Source organism: Gadus chalcogrammus, chromosome 9, assembly GCF_026213295.1.
Source record: "Gadus chalcogrammus isolate NIFS_2021 chromosome 9, NIFS_Gcha_1.0, whole genome shotgun sequence".
NCBI lineage: Eukaryota > Metazoa > Chordata > Actinopteri > Gadiformes > Gadidae > Gadus > Gadus chalcogrammus.
Genome location: NC_079420.1, coordinates 21,277,822 through 21,296,706, shown reverse-complemented (window position 1 = coordinate 21,296,706; position 18,885 = coordinate 21,277,822). Strand labels below are relative to the sequence as shown.

The 18,885-nt window shown below is 43.1% G+C and overlaps 2 protein-coding genes across 4 annotated transcripts in view; both read right to left on the bottom strand.

The window, feature by feature from the left end:
- Positions 1–130: 130 nt before the first annotated feature.
- Positions 131–11,795, bottom strand: ice2 (interactor of little elongator complex ELL subunit 2). 2 transcript variants are annotated; one of them, XM_056599120.1, is made up of 15 exons: positions 11,666–11,795; positions 11,274–11,375; positions 10,817–11,177; positions 10,605–10,724; positions 10,377–10,511; positions 10,108–10,224; positions 9,595–9,754; positions 8,979–9,145; positions 8,161–8,887; positions 7,485–7,654; positions 5,557–5,686; positions 3,856–3,940; positions 3,595–3,645; positions 904–1,147; positions 131–379 (listed from the first exon to the last, which is right to left on the bottom strand). In XM_056599120.1, exons 1-15 carry the CDS (start codon positions 11,677–11,679, stop codon positions 215–217), a joined length of 2,748 nt encoding a protein of 915 aa, XP_056455095.1. In that variant the 5' UTR covers positions 11,680–11,795; the 3' UTR covers positions 131–214. The 2 variants fall into 2 exon arrangements, with proteins under 2 accessions (XP_056455095.1, XP_056455096.1); XM_056599121.1 differs by having other exon boundaries at positions 145–376.
- Positions 11,796–12,229: 434 nt separating this feature from the next.
- Positions 12,230–18,885, bottom strand: part of roraa (RAR-related orphan receptor A, paralog a) — a 186,711-nt gene continuing 180,055 nt past the window's right edge. For both annotated transcript variants that reach the window (XM_056599752.1, XM_056599753.1), the window contains one exon: positions 12,230–18,864. In XM_056599752.1, coding sequence (XP_056455727.1) covers positions 18,700–18,864 — 165 coding nt within the window. In that variant the 3' untranslated portion in view covers positions 12,230–18,699. The remainder of the gene's footprint in view (positions 18,865–18,885) is intronic.

The window sequence follows — 18,885 nt, the reverse complement described above, 5'->3', positions numbered from 1 at the left end:
CTAACTGAGTCTTAGAAGAGAACGAGTTTGTATAGCATACTTAGACAGGTTCCGCAACGTGGAGTGAAACAAATCCTAACTTTTCACAGTGTACAACATGAACAAACCAATGCAGACCTTTTTTTTTTTTACAAACAAAACAGATTTATTATCAACATTTTCAGTAACAAAAATAGAGAAAACTATCTACGAATAGAAAGCAACACGAGTAAGTTCAAGTGCTGGGTGTTGGCGGTGGGAGTGGGACGGCTGTGCTTTTCGCTTTGGCTTTTTTCTTTTTTTGTTTCTTCTTCTTGTTCTTGGTCTTGTTGGCACCGGCCCCGGGCTGGGCCTTGGTTCTGCTGAACTGGCCCGGGCCACAGTTCCCTTTCCTGGTCTGCTACAATAGATAGTGGGGGGGGGGTGGAGGATATTACTCAATGGCTGCTGACAAACGTACATCAGAGAGGTGTTACAGTTGAGGTATTTTACATTCTTCTAGGTGATTGATTAAAGAGTCTCCAAAGAACGTTTTGTAATGTTTCTGAGGCAAGTCAGGATGTCACAATTTAAATAATAATAATTGTATGCATCGTGAGCAGGGCTTGATAGATAAATATAATGGCGTGGGGCGAGAGTGAGTGCGAGTGTGAGAGAGAGCGAGTGTGAGGGAGAGCGAGTGTGAGGGAGAGCGAGTTTGAGAAAGAGGGCGAGTGTGAGAAAGAGCGAGTGTGAGAAAGAGCGAGTGTGAGAAAGAGCGAGTGTGAGAAAGAGTGGGTGTGTTTGAGCTTTGACTATAGTTGAGAATGGATATGTACTTAGTGGTCACAGTAGCATCATTCTTTACGACCCGTTTTCCCCTGACCAAAAAAAGTCCTTCAACCACAACAACAGAAGAGGCCAGGAATCTGGGTGGGTGGTTACCGTGGGGACCTCTCTGGGGGGGAAGGTGCAGGGCACGCGCCAGTGGCTCCTGTGGAAGGGCATCACCACGCTGGGGTCCACGGGCAGCCAGGGAGCGGGGGCGGTGCTGGGCCGGGGCAGGGCGCCGTGGACCTGCTGCAGGTCATACGTGCCCCGCGTTACCTTCTCGCTGGGCCCCGCTTTGAAGATGGTGACGAAGGGCTCCCCGGCCTTATGTCGGATCAGGTAGCGGCCCTCCTCCAGCCTGCGTGGGGGGGGGTTGACACATCAAGGAGCTCCGGCTCCGCCGAAGGAGACGGAGTAAAGCCACACAGCAGAGGGCTACAGTACCGAGCTGGCTCTGGCTTCCACCCTCTGGAATGGTGAGAGGTACGGAGGAAGGAATGCAGCCCAGTGTAACGGCCACAAAGCAGTCGGGACCCGTTCTGAAGGCCCATTGTGGAACTCGCCCCAAAACAAGTCTAGCAACATATTTTAGCATCTGGATGTGGGTCGTCTCAGGCCTGAGACTATGTCTATGATCAATACAATTATATGTATGTATGTATGTATGTATGTATGTATGTATGTATGTATGTATGTATGTATGTATGTATGTATGTATGTATGTATGTATGTATGTATGTATGTATGTATGTATGTATGTATGTATGTATGTATGTATGTATGTATGTATGTATGTATGTATGTATGTATGTATGTATGTATGTATGTATGTATGTATGTATGTATGTATGTATGTATGTATGTATGTATGTATGTATGTATGTATGTATGTATGTATGTATGTATGTATGTATGTATGTATGTATGTATGTATGTATGTATGTATGTATGTATGTATGTATGTATGTATGTATGTATGTATGTATGTATGTATGTATGTATGTATGTATGTATGTATGTATGTATGTATGTATGTATGTATGTATGTATGTATGTATGTATGTATGTATGTATGTATGTATGTATGTATGTATGTATGTATGTATGTATGTATGTATGTATGTATGTATGTATGTATGTATGTATGTATGTATGTATGTATGTATGTATGTATGTATGTATGTATGTATGTATGTATGTATGTATGTATGTATGTATGTATGTATGTATGTATGTATGTATGTATGTATGTATGTATGTATGTATGTATGTATGTATGTATGTATGTATGTATGTATGTATGTATGTATGTATGTATGTATGTATGTATGTATGTATGTATGTATGTATGTATGTATGTATGTATGTATGTATGTATGTATGTATGTATGTATGTATGTATGTATGTATGTATGTATGTATGTATGTATGTATGTATGTATGTATGTATGTATGTATGTATGTATGTATGTATGTATGTATGTATGTATGTATGTATGTATGTATGTATGTATGTATGTATGTATGTATGTATGTATGTATGTATGTATGTATGTATGTATGTATGTATGTATGTATGTATGTATGTATGTATGTATGTATGTATGTATGTATGTATGTATGTATATATATATATATACATATACATATATATACATACATATATACACAGTGTTGGGAAGGTTACTTTTAAAATGTATCCAGTTACAGAATACAGAATACATGCCCAAAAATGTAACATGTAACGTATCCCGTTTCATCACTCAATCTGAGTATTGTATTCGTAATACTTGGATTACTTCCACATTGAATTGCATTTTATATGTGCAGGAATGCGGCATCAAATCCTGCTTACTAAACAGGCCTATTCTGGTGTGTTCTTCTTTCAAACTGGCTCAATGTGTTAGGCCCAAGTCTCCCTGAAAGTGAACTATTTTATATAATTTGCTGTAGTGGAACCAAGACTATAAGGGTATGTTCATGCGAAAGATATTTGTTATTGTGCGACTATAAGGGTATAGTCTATAGGGGTATGTTCATGCGAAAGATATTTGTTATTGCATCTAAAAAAAAAATCTCTGAGCTAAGTGCATAGGTGTTGCCTATAAAATTGCCTTGAGAGCGAGAGAGAGAGCTAGAGATCGTTCAATCATCGGCATTTTTATGTGCGTTTTCCACACATACGTTTTATGTGGGTGTCTGTCCAAATTCCCCGACGGTCAGACAATTTGCTGCTAGTCTTGGAGTTACCGCTAATCAAACAATAATTCCCATAATGCGCGCGGCTGAGCGGGTGCCTGTTACGTCCAAAGAGGCATATGCTTTGTAGAACTGGATCGGACCGAGGTGCGTTCGCTTCCACATCACAAGCGAACCGTACCAGGGTTCGTTTGGAAGCGTACCAAGACCAGCTGTTCAGGGAGGTCTCGGTCGGCTGATTTGGTTCACATCGAACTGAGGTGGTTGCATTCACACCAACGCAAACGTACCGAACCAAGGAGACCAAACTCTTTTGGTGCGCACTAAATGCTGTTGGTGTGAAAGCACAAATAAACTGCTGAAACAGAAGTATCGTCATGTAAACCATTGATTTCAACAATGTAACTTTATTCTATATACAAACTATTTAAATTGTAACTGAAACGTAATACAGTTAGCTTTAATTTGTATTCTGAATACGTAACGCCGGTACATGTATTCCGTTACTCCCCAACACTGTATGTATATATATATATATAATCTATTTCTCATCGGTAGCATCACAGTACAACCAAAGATAAAGTAGGTATTATAATACGCCCTTACCCGGTGAGTTTCTTCAGCATGTGTTGCAGGATGTTTAGGGACTTGGAGGGCCTGATGAAAGGGAGACATAACCGTCAGGTCAGGGGCGCTGCTGAAGGCCATCTGATCCACATCACCCATTTATTCACACGCCGACGCAAATTGTTGCCAGGGACTTGTTGACGGGTTGTGATGAAGACGATCACTAGCACATTCACTGTTCTCCGCCTTGGCGTGGAGGCGTTAAGGGCCTGGTAACAGCGGGCTTAAAGGGATACTTACCTAAAATCACAAGAGAGTTTCTGCTTCCAGTCCTCTGACAGCATTCTTAGCAGGGCCACTTTGGACGTGTGCGCGTTGATGTGGGCTAGGGAGAGAGGGCAAGAGGGGGAACAGAGAGACAGACGGAGAGAGACAGAGACACAGAGAGACACAAAATGAGACAGAGAGCCAAAGAGAGAGACCGAGAAAGAGATGGAGACAGAAAGAGACAGAGAAAGAGACATAGAGACAGATACAGAGAGACCGAGAAAAATAGACAGCGAAAAAGAGACAGAAAATGAGAGACAGAGAGCCAAAGAGAGAGACAGTAAAACAGACGGAGACAGAATGAAAGAGACAGAGACAGAAAGAGAGAGGCACATTTAGCAAAATTTCAAGGGGGTGCTATACTCTCTTACATGAAGACCTTTATTTGCTTGTGAACAGCAGCGTTCGCCTCCTCTAAAGCGATTAGCCCAGGCTGGTTTGTCTGAGTGTGGGTGTACGATCAGGGCTGCTAGCTAGCTCATCACATGAGACGCCTTGAAATAACCCTTGCTCAAAGACGTACAGAAGAAAAGGGATCCGTCCCATGGCACACCATGTGACCTGTGCAGAGGAAGTCATGGATTCGCCGGTCCTGTTGCAACCGTTACATGATTAAGTCAAGCTCACCCATCCCTGTGCTATTGTGTAACACTCTAATGACATCACATCCCTCGTCCACGCATAGAATAAACTGCAGTTAAACCACCTACAGTTTCAACACTCTCTATCACTCAGTTCAAATCCAAAGGTTGATTGAATTGTTTTGATAGGCAAACGCCCTTCTCATGTATTTCCAACAAAAAAACCCAGGCAGATGTCTTTGGGGTGGGTCTGGCGTTGGCGTGGTAGCAGATGCACAAGGCATCATTATGTCTGATGAGGTCTTATGTAAACAGGGATTGAGTTGGAACTCTGGCTCCACCGGAGCGTATAGGATCCATCTCTTGGGGATATTTAGGTCAGTACACAGGGGGGTCTGCTGAGCAGTGGGTCCTACACCCCACTACCTGGCTCCCAGGAGGCTGTTACGCACAGCAGTCAGTAGCTATGACAACACCAGATGAACATTCCACGGTGAACATAAACACGTGTTTTCAAAACATAGTGGGGGGCGAGGGGACAGAGGAAAGCAGAGCGGCTGAAGTTATGCCCAAAACAAACCTTCGAACAATACTCAACCCGAGATCTGTGAACTGTATCCTACGTGTCACTCCTACAAGCCTGAAAATGGCTGTAGCCGTGGCAACATCGCAAACTCCACCGCCAAACAGCGAAGCAGAGCGATGAGTCACGTTGGCGCCGCTCCACTGACTGTGTGGGAGGATGTCTTCGGCTCACTGGGATTTTCCCTCAACTAATATAAAATCACTACAAAACCTACTTGCAACTATTCTAACAAGTGAACTACATATTGTTGTGTGAAATACACCTATATTATTTTGATACATACGTTGTTTTTTTTTAACAGAATATTCCTGCTTTGACTGGGCCAGGCACAAACAGGGGATCCAAAATGGCCGGTTTGTTGTACCATGAGTCAACCACAGATAGTAACATCAGCAACTCTGATGAGGGCCTTTAAGCCTCAGGCATCCCTGACCCAGGCGCCCTGTCACTACCTAGTCATTATCAATACAAAAAGCGGCGTGATGAATGAGTAGACGGGGTGTTTACCAACGTAAGAGACGGTCGAGGAGTGGAGCTGTCGGTGGGCCCACAGCCGACAGGCCTGGCTGCTGCTGAGAACCTCCACGCCGTAGGTCAGCTGGTGCTCCAGCTTGGGCAGCACGTGGACGGGGACGTACTGCCAACCAGGGAGGGGAAGACATTTACATTAAGGGCATTTAGCAGACACTTATGTCCAAAGCAACTTACAACCATTCATACACGTACTCACACACCTACAGCGGAGTCAACCATACAGATTGTCGGGAACAGTTAGGGTTAGATGTCTTGCTCAGGGACACCTCAACACTCAACTAGGAGGAGCCCAGGATTGAACTTGCAGCCTTCCGGTTACAAGTCAACCCACTCTACCTCATCCGCTAAGCCGAGAAGAGCCTTATGAGAAGACGTGCTGCTATGTTGTCTGTATACTAAGTTTACCAGGCAGGTGAAAGTGGTGTAATATTCACCCGTCTCCATTAAAGTGCCACTACGTCACCTCCAGTAGGTCCTGGGACGTGGTGACATTGAGTGTCCACCCAGAAGGCTGCTCTATAGGTCAGTCTACCAGCTGACCCAGTGGACTGTAGCAACTGGTAGGCTTATTTATCCATGCCACATCTGGGTGGACCGTCCCACTTGTGATGCTACAGAGTCGCAGGGCAGGACAGATTTATATACTGCTTGTAATGGCCAATCACACCCTCACCTGGTGCTAAAATAGGGGCCTTTTAAAAATGTAATACGTGCTACTCGGAGAGTCACAAGGTGTATTGTAGAGATGCATCAACGTATCGACTGCTATTCGTGTTGCGGACTGGCTGATGTCTGTCTGTTGTTTCACATCAATAGCTAGCTAAATGTTACGCGTCTGACTTTCAGTTTGGGAGAAGATCCAACAGGTGGTAGGCTGCTATGATACCAGCTGTAACAGCCGCTGGCTGGAGATGACTGACGGCATGATGACACAGGCGGGAGGGGGCCGTGCGTACGTTCGCTTTGTTTACGAATGAAAAAGATCTGTCGAGTGTGGGAGTGTTTCGCTGTCTCGGAGAAAGGGCAGCGATTTGCAGTTTGAAAGACATGTTCCAGCGACCGTCCAGGAGGAGAACCACAACTACGAATCTGAACACATCAGATCTCATCAGCCATTTGATAGGCAGACAGGGAGATATAACTATTACCTGAAAGTCGATAAAATAACCGGAAAATGAACCGGAAACCAAGGAAGCAAAAACCACCACCAGCAAGTCCGTGGCGATAACCACAGCATATGAGAAAGGCGAAAAAGTTCCCCACGGACAGTGCCAAAGGGACAGGGATCACTGACAGGGCGATGGAGAGCATCGTATAAGATCTCTGCTGAGGGGGACGTAGGCTTACGAAGCCTGATGGAGGATATCTCGCCTCGCTACACACTGCCCAGTCGTTGCCATTCTGCTGACGTCTGTCTTCCCGAGATGTACAACGTTGAGGCCACACACATTCATGAGCTTCTGCTCGTGACATCACTGCCATCAGTTTACAACTGAAGTATGGGGTTTCGGATGTTGGCCCTGTGAGCAGGCCTAGCCTAACGGCACTGGATTGACTGAGATTTGAACTTGATAAGAGCAGAGTTACACTCCCAGGAGTCACGAGCTCCCACTACGCATCTGCTATCTCAGAGGCCTTGGAGAAAATATTTCAAACATGGAAACTAGACAAAGTGCACGTGTTCATGAGAGATAACGCCAGAAATACGGCAGAAATTAGGAATGATAGTTGTCTGGCCAGCGCATAAACCCGGACGTAGTAACACTTTACGCAGTCTGCAAACAGACATGCACGAGTAGTTAACATCCAAGCCCCTTCTATTCCATATCTTATTCCTTCCCAGCGTAACGCAGCTGTGAGCGATGCAGTACTGAGTGTGCGAGCTGCGGCGGGGCTCTCACCCGGTTGATGCCGTTGCTGCCGGCCCTGGAGTACGTGAGTGCCAGGGAGCTCCGCACTAGCACCAGCAGGTTGGCCAGGCTGTACAGCTTGTAGACGAGGCTGCCCTCCTCCGGGGCCTGGTAGTCGCACTCGTCCTCCGCTCTCTCCTGCAGATGCTCGGCGAGGAGCTCTGCAATCACAAGGCACACGCACGTCTTTATTGGTACACGTGTCATGTGGGAGCGGGTTGGGAGACAGGTCTGCGGGAGCTGGGACCAAGGAGCCGGAAGCATGCAGCCTTTCGGGACGTCCCACGACACATGATCCCTTCGAACCACTATCCTGCATTTAGCGTTCAGGTGTCATCTTTATGAGAGGGATGGGCTCGTTGGGAATAGAATAGGAAGGTCCTGGTGAATTCGATTTAAGGGATTGTATGGTTGACATGTTAAGACACTTTGCCAACCTGGAGTGCTCCTTCAAAGCATAGATGTAGTTTGTAGTGTAGAAGTTTTTGTTGGTCTTCAACTTGTAGAAGCCACTTCTCATAAATGTAGAAGTAGTTGTAGTGTGTTGCTAGTCGCCCACCGTGCGTTGCAGTTTGTGCTCATAATGTATGACTGTATTGCAGAACTGAAACACGCCACCCAGGCCTGACCTAGAGGCGAACGCCAGCTCGTCACGGGGGCCACTCACTTCTGTGCTCGGTGGTACTGGAGGCTTGGTGGATCACAGGAGCGCCGCCGCCGCCGCCGCCGCCGCCGCCCTCTCCGTCCTGGTTCTCTAGGTACGAGGTCACGCACGGCTTGACCAGCGAGGTGGGGTGGGCGTGGCCGGAGGACGGCGGCGGGGAGAAGGAGCCCGGCGCCGGAGTCGCCGCCGCAGGGGGGCATTTGGCCTTTGGTTTGAGCATGGCGCTCTGCATGCGCAGGATCTCTCCCAGCTGGTCCCCCGGCGCCGTGGCCATCTTGGGCCCGTCAGCTTTCCTGGGTCTGCCTCGCTTCCTCTTCGGCGTCGGGATGCTCGCCACAGTGCTGAGGTCGGCGCAGCTCGCGGTTGCCGTGGTTTCGAGGTCAGCCGGGACCGCGGGGTCGTCGATGACCAGCACCTCGTCCTCCGAGTCGCCCGTGGACGCCGCCGGACGCCGTGGGAGCGAGTCCTCCCTCACGGGGTCCTTCGTGTCCGTTGGCGTCGTGTTTCCTTCCTCCGTCTCCTCCTCCTCTTCCTCCTCCTGGGAGCTAGCGGTGGTGTTCTCACAAGCGTGGCCTCCGTCAGGCAGAGCGACCTTCTGCACCGCTGCAGTCTTCTGTCTCTTGAGCGGCTGAGCGGCCGTGCCTCCGAACGTCTCCAGGTCGGTGACGTCCACGTGGCTGAAGTCCAGGCCCCGGCTCTCCGAGGCAACCACCCCTCTCTTGGAGGGGTCCTGGATTCAGAGAATAAAAAGCAGGCGCACCACAAGATCAAAGTCGTCATTCGAAATTTCGCCCAGCATGTGGCTACCTGTGTCTACGTACGTGCGGGGGGCCCAGCTTCTCCGTCATGACCAGCATGATCTTCTTCTGGCCGTGGTTGTTCAGGGAACTCTTCAGACTCTCCTCGTGGAAAACCAGACTCCTCTCTCCGGCCGTCACCTCGGTCTTCAGCAGGGGAGGGTCGATGTACACGGTCTTCCTCTGTAGTGCTGCGTAGGGAGCCAAATTTAATCATGGATTTGCAACGAGGGATGTGAAATAGTGCCACCATGTGGCCATACATTACCCATGCACACATTTGTTCCAAAACCATCCAAACATGTTTATATTAACACGTATCTTTGGTCTGCTAGGGTATTCATGTATTCACGTATGGTCTTATTTTCGAGCTCTGTCAATTTTCTTAGAAAAATACAAAGAAACAATTTGTCTAGGTGCTATGCACGTGTTTTTAATTGGGGTCATATCTTTTATTTTCTTCCAGCAAATAATCCACTCAAGACATTCGATGGAAAATGATACCTTCTGAACTTGTACTTTGACATGTATTAAGTAGTGTCAGTCGTCGTATCAGTGTACATCCTAGGAAGTGTAGCTGAAACCATCAGTCATTTGATCGTCTCCTGTAAAAACAGATTGTGTAATAAAAATGTTTGACCTTTCTCCGGGTTTACTTTGACCCACACGGGAAGCTCCCAGGACGTAGAGAACTCGGGCCCGTGGTTATCCAGCAGGGTCACCAGAGCATCGTGAGTCAGGCACACATGGGGCTCATAATGGTGGCTAAGCTTCTCTGCATTACCGTCATCGCTGATTGCCTTCAGATAGACAACCCAGAGTATAAGAAAAAGGGAAGAATAATTACACATAATCAAACACTATACATTTTTTGTTGAATTAAATCAACACAAATAGCAGCAAAGTCCAGCATTCAATGCACATTGGAACACCCCACTCAAATAACTAAAAACGACTTACATTGTATATTGACCTTCAGTAAATATATTGCATGTCTTGTGCACCCCCTGGTGTACATTTTCACAAATTGCACAAGCTGCAATTGTTATAATAATAGGCCTCTGGTCATGAATCCCGTTTTAGCTGGAGAACTATACATCTTTGTGGCATACCTCATTAGAGTAATTACAAAGAAGACAAGGCAAAGGCTTACAGCACATTTGTCTCTGGCTTTCTTCGCTGGGGGATTTTGTGATGAAACACTTTGATAATCGGTTGCAAGCTGTGCGTCAGCAGCCACTATATCATGGTCTCCAATATCCACACTGCCCTGAAGAAGTAGAAAAGAAACATACGCAGATAGAAAGTTAGTGAGGCAGGAACAAAATAATAAGTTTCAATTTAAATACTTGTACATGTGCACAACATGAATCTGAAACCATGCAGTTAGCTATACTGAAGAACCGGGTCCTTATCGCTTACCATTATAAGGAGCTGTTTCTCAAAGGTTAGAGCCAGTCCCTGATCGAAGGTTCCTCCTGTCAAACTAGTCATCTCACAGATCTGGTAGAGGTGTGGCAGTGATGCTAGATTCTCTATGCAGGCCATGAAGAAATCCTTAAAAAATGCATCGTGCATAAATTAACTGGGATGATATTAAATTGGTTATTGAAAAAGGAATGCTGTTTGTTGCTCTTAAAGACTCAATACCTCAGAATATTTCAGAGCCCCTTGGGAAATGTATTTGTAATCGTCAGGACACAATTTGGACACATTGTGGAGGTAGTGCATGAACTCTGCAACTTCATTGTTGACTTGTTCCTTCAAATTCTAGAATGCAAGAGTAGAATGATTAGGCATCACAGCGACAAACACAATTAAAAAACAAAATAAAGAAACACAATCCAGAAGCCAATACATACCGGAGGAGGTTCCCTGGGCTTTTTACTGTTCATTATATACAGATAATTCTTCTGGTCTTGAATAGTCAGACTGGAAATGCACGGATAAGGCAATCTAGGTTCTGGGAAATCTACTTTTTCAACTACATTATCCTTAACCTTTTTGCTTTTTTGCTTTTTGGCCTGTTTGTTGTCATTGGGGTTTTCTGTGCTATTTGACCTATGATCATCGCTGACACAGTTGCTCAAACCCCCATCTTCGTCTCCCTCATTCGTGTTGTGGCTGTTGGTCAACTTCACGGGAACCTCCGTGGGTTGGCTGCGGTGTATTTCTGCATCTCCACCATCACATGGGGCAACTGCATCTCCATTATCTAGAGGGCTTTTTTTTTTTTTAGAGGGCGAGTCAAAAGTATTATAAACAAGTTAACTCCGTGAGAGTCCTGCATGGTGTCGTGTTATAGTGTCAGCAATGTACCTTTGTGATATCTCCCAGAGTTCTTTAATAGTGGGCGCGAGGGAGTACTTATCGTATAATTCTCTGGTGAAGAACGGCGTCTCTGGGACTGGAATGTCTTCCCTGACAACACAAGTCATACAAAGACAGGCTTATAAAAAGGAAGATTTCAGAAAATACACACGAAACTAAGCAACTACAAGGAGCAGCTAACGTGACGTTGGCTTTACACTGACTATTGGGGGTAAGCTCTGACAGTATCACACTGACTAGTGGTGGTTAGGTCTGACCGTATTACAGTGATTACTGGCGGTTACCTCTGACAGTGTTTGAGTTGCGTGTATGCAAGCTAGCTGGCTCGTTAATCTAACTTCTATCCAAAATAATTTACACATTAGCATGATTAAACTCACCACTGCAAGTCCATTGTTGTTACACATTAGACTCGATTATAATCGAGATATCGTTACAAACTGACGTCTGCCATACGGTATTGTTGTGGTGCGTCTCTATAAAAGCGCCCGAGAAACCGCACTGGATTAAAGTTCCTGGTTGGCAAAACCCGTCAATCTTGCTAAGTTTGAGTTTAATTCTTCAAGTCGTTTCAATCCTGTTTAAAGATCATTCATAGCCTATGATAATAATATTCAACTATATAATTATACAATTTTAAAATCTAAAAGTCATTAAATCAATGTTAATATTAAACATTGTATAACGTTGTGTATTTCAACGTATTTGAATAACTGAATGCAGTGAGAAATAGAGAAAAAGTACAATGAAAAAGTTTTATTTGGATGTTTCCTAACAAAAGGGTTAGATTAAATTCAAATGTAAGAACTCTGAGAAAAGGTCACGCATGTACCAAGGGCCTTATCGAAGTCCTCATGTTTGCTGTGGTGGATTGACATTTATATTATGTATAGGTAATTTAATTCAGGACTGTAACTTGGATGTAAGGGGGAGATGAACAAAGAAGGCTGATGAATTAATGAAGTTCAGATGCTATTTGGTGAATTTTATTTTTTTAAAAGAGAAACAGACAACATAGAAACAGTCAGGAAAATAAAAGCCCATTACAAGCAGTAAATTTTATTATGGGATAACAGCACATAAAGCACATCTAAAATCGATGTGGCCAATGCACTTTTAATAAAGGTAATATTAAAGGTACAGTTTCTAAGTACAATATAACAACATTCATATTAGAATGAAAAGTATTTAAAAGACAACATTAAATTTCTTATTTTTCTTTACAGCTGTATTTACAAAATGAATCAAAATACTTATTTTCCATATTTAAGAATAAGACAAGAAGGAGCAAAACTACATTTGTGAATAGACTACCCGCTAAAGAGAGTTTAAAAGAGCTGGATAAAAAGGTACATGATCATCTGTCCCCCATTTCAACATCAGTAGCAAACATGTGACTTAGAAATTCTGTGAAGACCATACACTAGTTTGATAGACCATAGTTTGTACTGCTTCTGCACGGACACAGACTCCGCCCCCACGCCCCTCCCACCCCGCTGAGCTGCTGCGGAACACAGATCCGGAAAGTAAACGCAGGTGTGCTTGATGCTTCGGTTTTACAAACAAATACAAATACTTGGTATACAATGCATTAGTCAATATTCTGTAGTCAGTGAAAAAAAGGTGATATAAAACAGAAACGGTAGCCTAAATGAAACAGATGTCGACTGCCTGTTAGTTTATTGTCATTTTTTTTTCCTTTTAAATTACGTTTTTGTCTATTATTGTTGGTGTTGCTTTGCTCTGCTGTTATAGACCATCGTTAAAATAACCCACGTGGTCACGGGTCTCCCGTCTTTATGCTAAGGTTGTTGCATGAAATTTACGCTCTGCCCATATTGTACATGAGAAAAACGTTAACCCTGGTTTAAATAATATACATAACACATTAGAATATAACCAGACGACATTTTAAGCATTTGAGAGTGAGAGTTAATCCCTCCCATAAAAAATACATTGTCACTTCAGTACACACTGAAAAAACCACAGAGACAATCAGACCACGTGTGCGTCAGGTTCCCCGCGAGGCACACCGTGTGGTACATTGTGAATTATTGCGAGGGTAATCGAACTGATCAATTGCTACAGAGTGGAGAGGAAAGAAAAAGAAAGGTCATATTGATCTTCGCGCGTTTCCGTTCATGTACTTTTTAAATAACACTTCGATGTGGTGTCACTCGTAAAAAACAATAACAAAACATCTGTTGGTGGGTCAGTTTCAATGGGGGCTAGAGCAGACTCTGCATCTCGCTTCTCCGCATCTAGTGAAGAGCTACGCCCACAATAGAGGTATAAATACTTATAATTATCTTAAAATCCTGATCCTACTTCCCCAGTAAGTGGTTCTCATACAAAAAAGGAAAAAAAGAAAAATAACCCACAATACTGCAGTTTCTTTTTTTAAATATAGCAATTTCCCCGAACCAGAAAAGCAACCTTAAATAGCTTGTTAATTAGCAGACTAGCTTTGCTCTAAGTGAGAAGGAAATATGCTCCTTACCCAAAGACTAGCACACTGATACAGGTACCTGCTGGGCAATTTAACCATTATCATAATCATTATTGTTATCATTTATTGAATCCTAATATCAATAACACATTAATAGGCAACAAAATGAACAGACTTATAGGACGGCCTGGCAAGGAATCAATACTCTGGTCACAAAATTAACTTACCCAGAACCACACTTAGGGAAACACAAAATAAGCGAGTGGCACGCCCTATTCCCTATCAAACTAATCCTAAAAGAGGGAGGCCAACTAGAAACAAGTTATCGTACATGGTGTCCTCGAAGAAACAGATAAATATTTGCACCGGGTAGGCCGTAGTAGCAGTATTTTTACCTCTTACCTATACAGACAGAAGTTACAAAGCTACCTTTATACATGTGATCAATAATATTAAATAGGATGAGTGGTGAGGAAGAGAGAAAATAAGAAAGGATAGGGTTCATGTTAAGTTCTTGGCTCTCCAACCTGGGAACAGAATGGGTCAAATATACAGATGGGAGACAAAATAATGTATTAGAAATCAACACAAAACCGAACAGAAGATAAACAAAAGTGATAAATAAGAGGTGTATTTACATGCAGATGTTTGAAACCTATATGCACAAAATTCTAAAATAATACACCACATTTATTATTGCTCGACATTCGATTATGGCTAAAAGCTGTTTTTCATCCTTTTTTAAACTATACTCTTAATTGTATTTTAATAATAAAACCTTATCAGTTGTGCTTTGGAAATGTATTTTCATCAATGTAATGGTATACTTTCATTATTCTGGCCGATACACTCTTTCTCCCTCACTTCTTACTTGACAAAACACAGATCTTCAAAAACTTTTGGTCAGAACCACTTCAGAATTTATCGTCCAAAACTCAATTTCAGCCTGAACCATAACTATTGGCCCAATAGTCGGTTTTGCTGAGAGACCAGTCTGCATTTTTTGCCAGTCATCCAAAGACCAATGAATTGTTGAAGGTGTGCCTGTCCCACGTATAAACATCTTGTAATGGATGGGAAAAGCTCAGCAAAAAATTGAAACCGTTTTTTTATAAGAAAAAAAACCAAGACCAACAGACTCTGTGTTGTGTCATTTGACCCTCTGTTCCTGCGTAATTATTAAAGCCTTGTCTGGGGGTTCTTTCATTCTCAAACGAGGAATACAAACACATATACACGTAAACACACGCACACACATATAGTACTATTGCTTTTTTTTTTTTTTTTTTACAAACAGAGCAGAGACAGAAGGACTGATACAGTTCACTGTATATACATCGATTAAAACACACGCTGTCTGGTTATGTGCATATTATTGTAATGTATGCAATACTGGCCAAGTTGCTGACTAACTTCCTCTCTGGGAGAGTCGATGGAGTAAGAGGGCTTTTATTACTAGTATTTGTTTGTGAGTTTGGGACCAGAAGTCCTTTGCAGAGAATGCCACAATTGAGAGGTGTTTGTAAATGATGTCATGAGGACTGCACTATAGCCGTTACACAGCAGAGACCCGTAATTGTAACACAACCATGTCCTGTATTGTGGAACACAATACTGAGGGATGAAACATGTTCACTGTACGAAAGATGAAATTAAAGACTACCCACTGGTAAGTATTATACAGTTAATAAAATTATACCAAAATATTGACTTGTTTCATGTCAAAGGAGTTTTTAGGCCTATTAGCAATAATTAATGGCAGTAATCTTCTTAATGTACAATTAAATAATTTTGTTACAAAGATAAAACTGCCTGACGGCGAATGACATGATATCAGCCAGTCTCCCTGGAGCGCACTCTGTATTTTTAGACTGAACGTTGAAGCGTTTCATGTGGGGAAAATCAGCCACCGCACACTTCAAACTGTCAAAAGATGACGCAACCAAGAACATAAATATCAACAGAAAAGAGCTGCTTCTCCAGTCCACCTCCCTGAGCATGTAACACCTCGTCCTCTGCTCTCCTACAGGGCCTGCCGGGATTGTCTAGTACTCTTCCACACAGGGGCTTTTATGTTGAGGTTTACGAGTGACTAGGGTTTGTGCATATCCAAATGGCCTTGGACCAGAACAGAGATTATTACTTAAATACAGCATATCTACTACGACTCAAACACAACGGATTTAGTATTGCATAAGAATATTTGGTTTTTCTCTTCTTTTTCTTTATTAGGTTGACCCTGATGACTCCATTTGAAACTTGAAATTTTAGATTTTTTTTCTGTGAGGAGAATATGCCGTGTTTGTGAAATTATGTTTTTTTCACAAGGTAATGCGATTTGTGTTTTTACAAATGTCTTTGCATTGGATTTCAATATATGAGGGCAATGTCAGTGGTTGAAGGCCCCTTAGGAAAGAAAATACACAACTCAGAATGCATAATGTCAAATAATAATCTCCAACGGACAAAGACGGTTCCATCCCTGAACTCAAACTACCCTGAACTACCCCGAATGAGAACTAGAAAGCACAACAAAATGGCCTCTTGAAAAGAAAGCATTAAAGAAACTCTTCCCTGAGGGGTGACAGTACCAGACATTAACGTCTTGTACAAATTGCACGGCAGAAGAATGTGCAAATCAAACCAAAACAAAACATAAATCAACGGAATCTACGCTAATGTCTGTGACTCAAACTGTTAATGTGTCGTGATGAGATTCTTGAGGAATACAAATTGTTGTTTTTGATCTTCTGGCAGGTTATATTTGTAGAAGCTGCTAACAGTTCTGGAATGTCTCGCTGATCCACACTACATCGAGGACGGCTGTGAGTGGGAAGCACAAGCAACAACTACGTTTGGCACATCCAGGAATTTTCTTTTTTGTTTTTTACAAATTGAACTACCACAATGACAAGAAAGACACAAAAAACTGGACAAAACAGAAGCACAACAACAAAGCATTCTGAAAATAGCACTTGTCCTACCATTTTTATACCTCTCCCCAAACCGTACGAACAACAGCTAAGCTAATTATTGCGGGAATATACTTAAGTGCTACCTGACATCTTTTCCTCTCCTTCCATCTGTTTCACAAGTTTAACCAAAAGATGGTACAAAAATAGAAGCTTTACGACCAGACAAGGCTTTGAATATTCACTCTATTTCCTGTATGTTTGTGTGAGTCTGTGTGTGAGTGTGTTGATGCATGTGTGTGTATGTTTTTGTTTGTGTGTGTGTATGTGTGTGTGTGTGTGTGTGAGTGTTTTCTGTTTAGTTGTCACAAGACAGAGGCTGCAGAAAGGAGACAAGGATGAAGCATAACTAATAAATACTGTATTCTATATGTGCCTTAAGGTAAAAAATGAAAGTTTTGTTGATCATACCTTCACTTTTGATTGTTGTGTCTTTACTCTCCACTAGATGGAACAGTTGTATCGACGGGGAAATGGACACACCTGTTGTTGTTTGGTGTCTGTTGTGTATTTTTACAGCATCCAATGTTCCTGTTGGACCTTTGTTGCAAGATTGCAGATCTTAATCAAACCAAGCTAAATAATTTCTGCAAAGAATCTGCAAAGGGCATTTGATATCCCAAAAATATCTTAACTATGCAGCAAAGGATGCAGGTGTGCTGTCTTTAAAGCAGATACACTCGTACATGCCCTTCCTAAATCCACTGCTCTTAATAATTCGGCAAAATAAAAAAAATGTGAGATTGTTAATGCTTTCTTTGCGGTATTCTTTTGTGCAATGGTGGATTGACAACTTTGTGAATCTAACCTGTCTCCTCCTGCAGATCTCCGAATCTGACCGGCCAAACAGAAGAGGACGCCCGCACAACACCACACACCTATAGACCCCGTTCGCAACCTGCAGCTCCCAGGTTAACCTCTGTAACTATGCTTCAACTTGTATTTCTTGTGCACATGCAACACATCACTAGGTAAATATACAAGTCTTAAATTAAAGAAAGGTGCAAATAAAAAGTGCCTTATCAATTCAACAATTAAGAAGATGTTCCTAACTACTAATATCATACATGTTATTTAAAATAGATTCTATAAACATTACTTTTTTCTGTATAGTAAGTACTTATGACCGTATACCCTGTAGTACATTATAAAACAGGTGGAGTGGACCCTTTCCATTCAGAAGGATTAATAGCAAATGGCCTTACATGATTTCACTATGCTACCACGGTGGATGGAGTCATTGACAGCTAAAATCATTAGAATTTTGTCAAGAATTACCACAATTCTATGCTTGATCATTGTTATTTCCTTATACGATTGTCCATAGAGAGTTGCTGTGCTCTCAACGTCGCTGTGTTTTCATCATTAAAATGTGTCCAAAAAGACCAACCAAACAGAATGGGGAACGGGGCTGAACTCGACCACAATGTCCATATTCGCCAGCCATATATTTTTCATTAGGACTTTTATGTTCTGGTCTAAGAAAACGTTGGTTTAGCCACTGTTAATAAATAGATGTGATATTTGAGCTATGACTCTTATTCACTGATTGTTTTGGTATTTCAGGAGTGCAGCTAAAAGTATTATTTCAGTAAATCCATCCACATTACCAGAAAAAAAAAAAAACAGACAAAAACAGAGGGATCCCGATAGTTAGGCTGTTAACATGAACTGGAGCGGTCGAGCTCAACCCCTGACCAAAAAGAAAAAAATCCTCTGTCCCCATATACTTTTTTTTCTGTCAGAGCAATGGGAGGGGGGAGGGGGGGGGCGCAAGTGTCACACGCACATCTTCCAAACAAAGAACCATATTCAGTGAACGTAAACCTCAATAAGTGAACCGATTTAGCCCTCCCTGCCAAGGTACACGGGTACGTTGGAACAGAGCGCCGCCTGTCTGTTCTGTTTGTGCAGGGCACAGCTAAAGTGTCTCAGATCCCTCCTTCACATTCCCCTTACGGTGGTCACGCCGGCCCCGGGGCCCCCCGGCCGACTACCCGTCCACGGGCAGGGATTGCTCAAAGTCCGACCCGAACAGCTCCTTGTATAAGGGGGGGAAGTGGGCGCGGACAATGTCTGGGTATATTGCTTTGAAAGCCGTTAGCTTCTCTGTATGCCTGCTGCACAGTGCACGCAGCGTCGATACTTTGCATATCAACTGTGGAGAGAGAGAGAGAGA

What these genes read in the sequence shown, in the direction of transcription:
- ice2 (XM_056599120.1), bottom strand. An exon ending in CAGTACCACCGAGCACAGAA is followed by an intron (nt 7,655 to 8,160) that starts GTGAGTGGCCCC and finishes TTGTGATTGCAG; the next exon opens with AGCTCCTCGCCGAGCATCTG. An exon ending in CTCGACCGTCTCTTACGTTG is followed by an intron (nt 3,941 to 5,556) that starts GTAAACACCCCG and finishes CTCTCTCCCTAG; the next exon opens with CCCACATCAACGCGCACACG.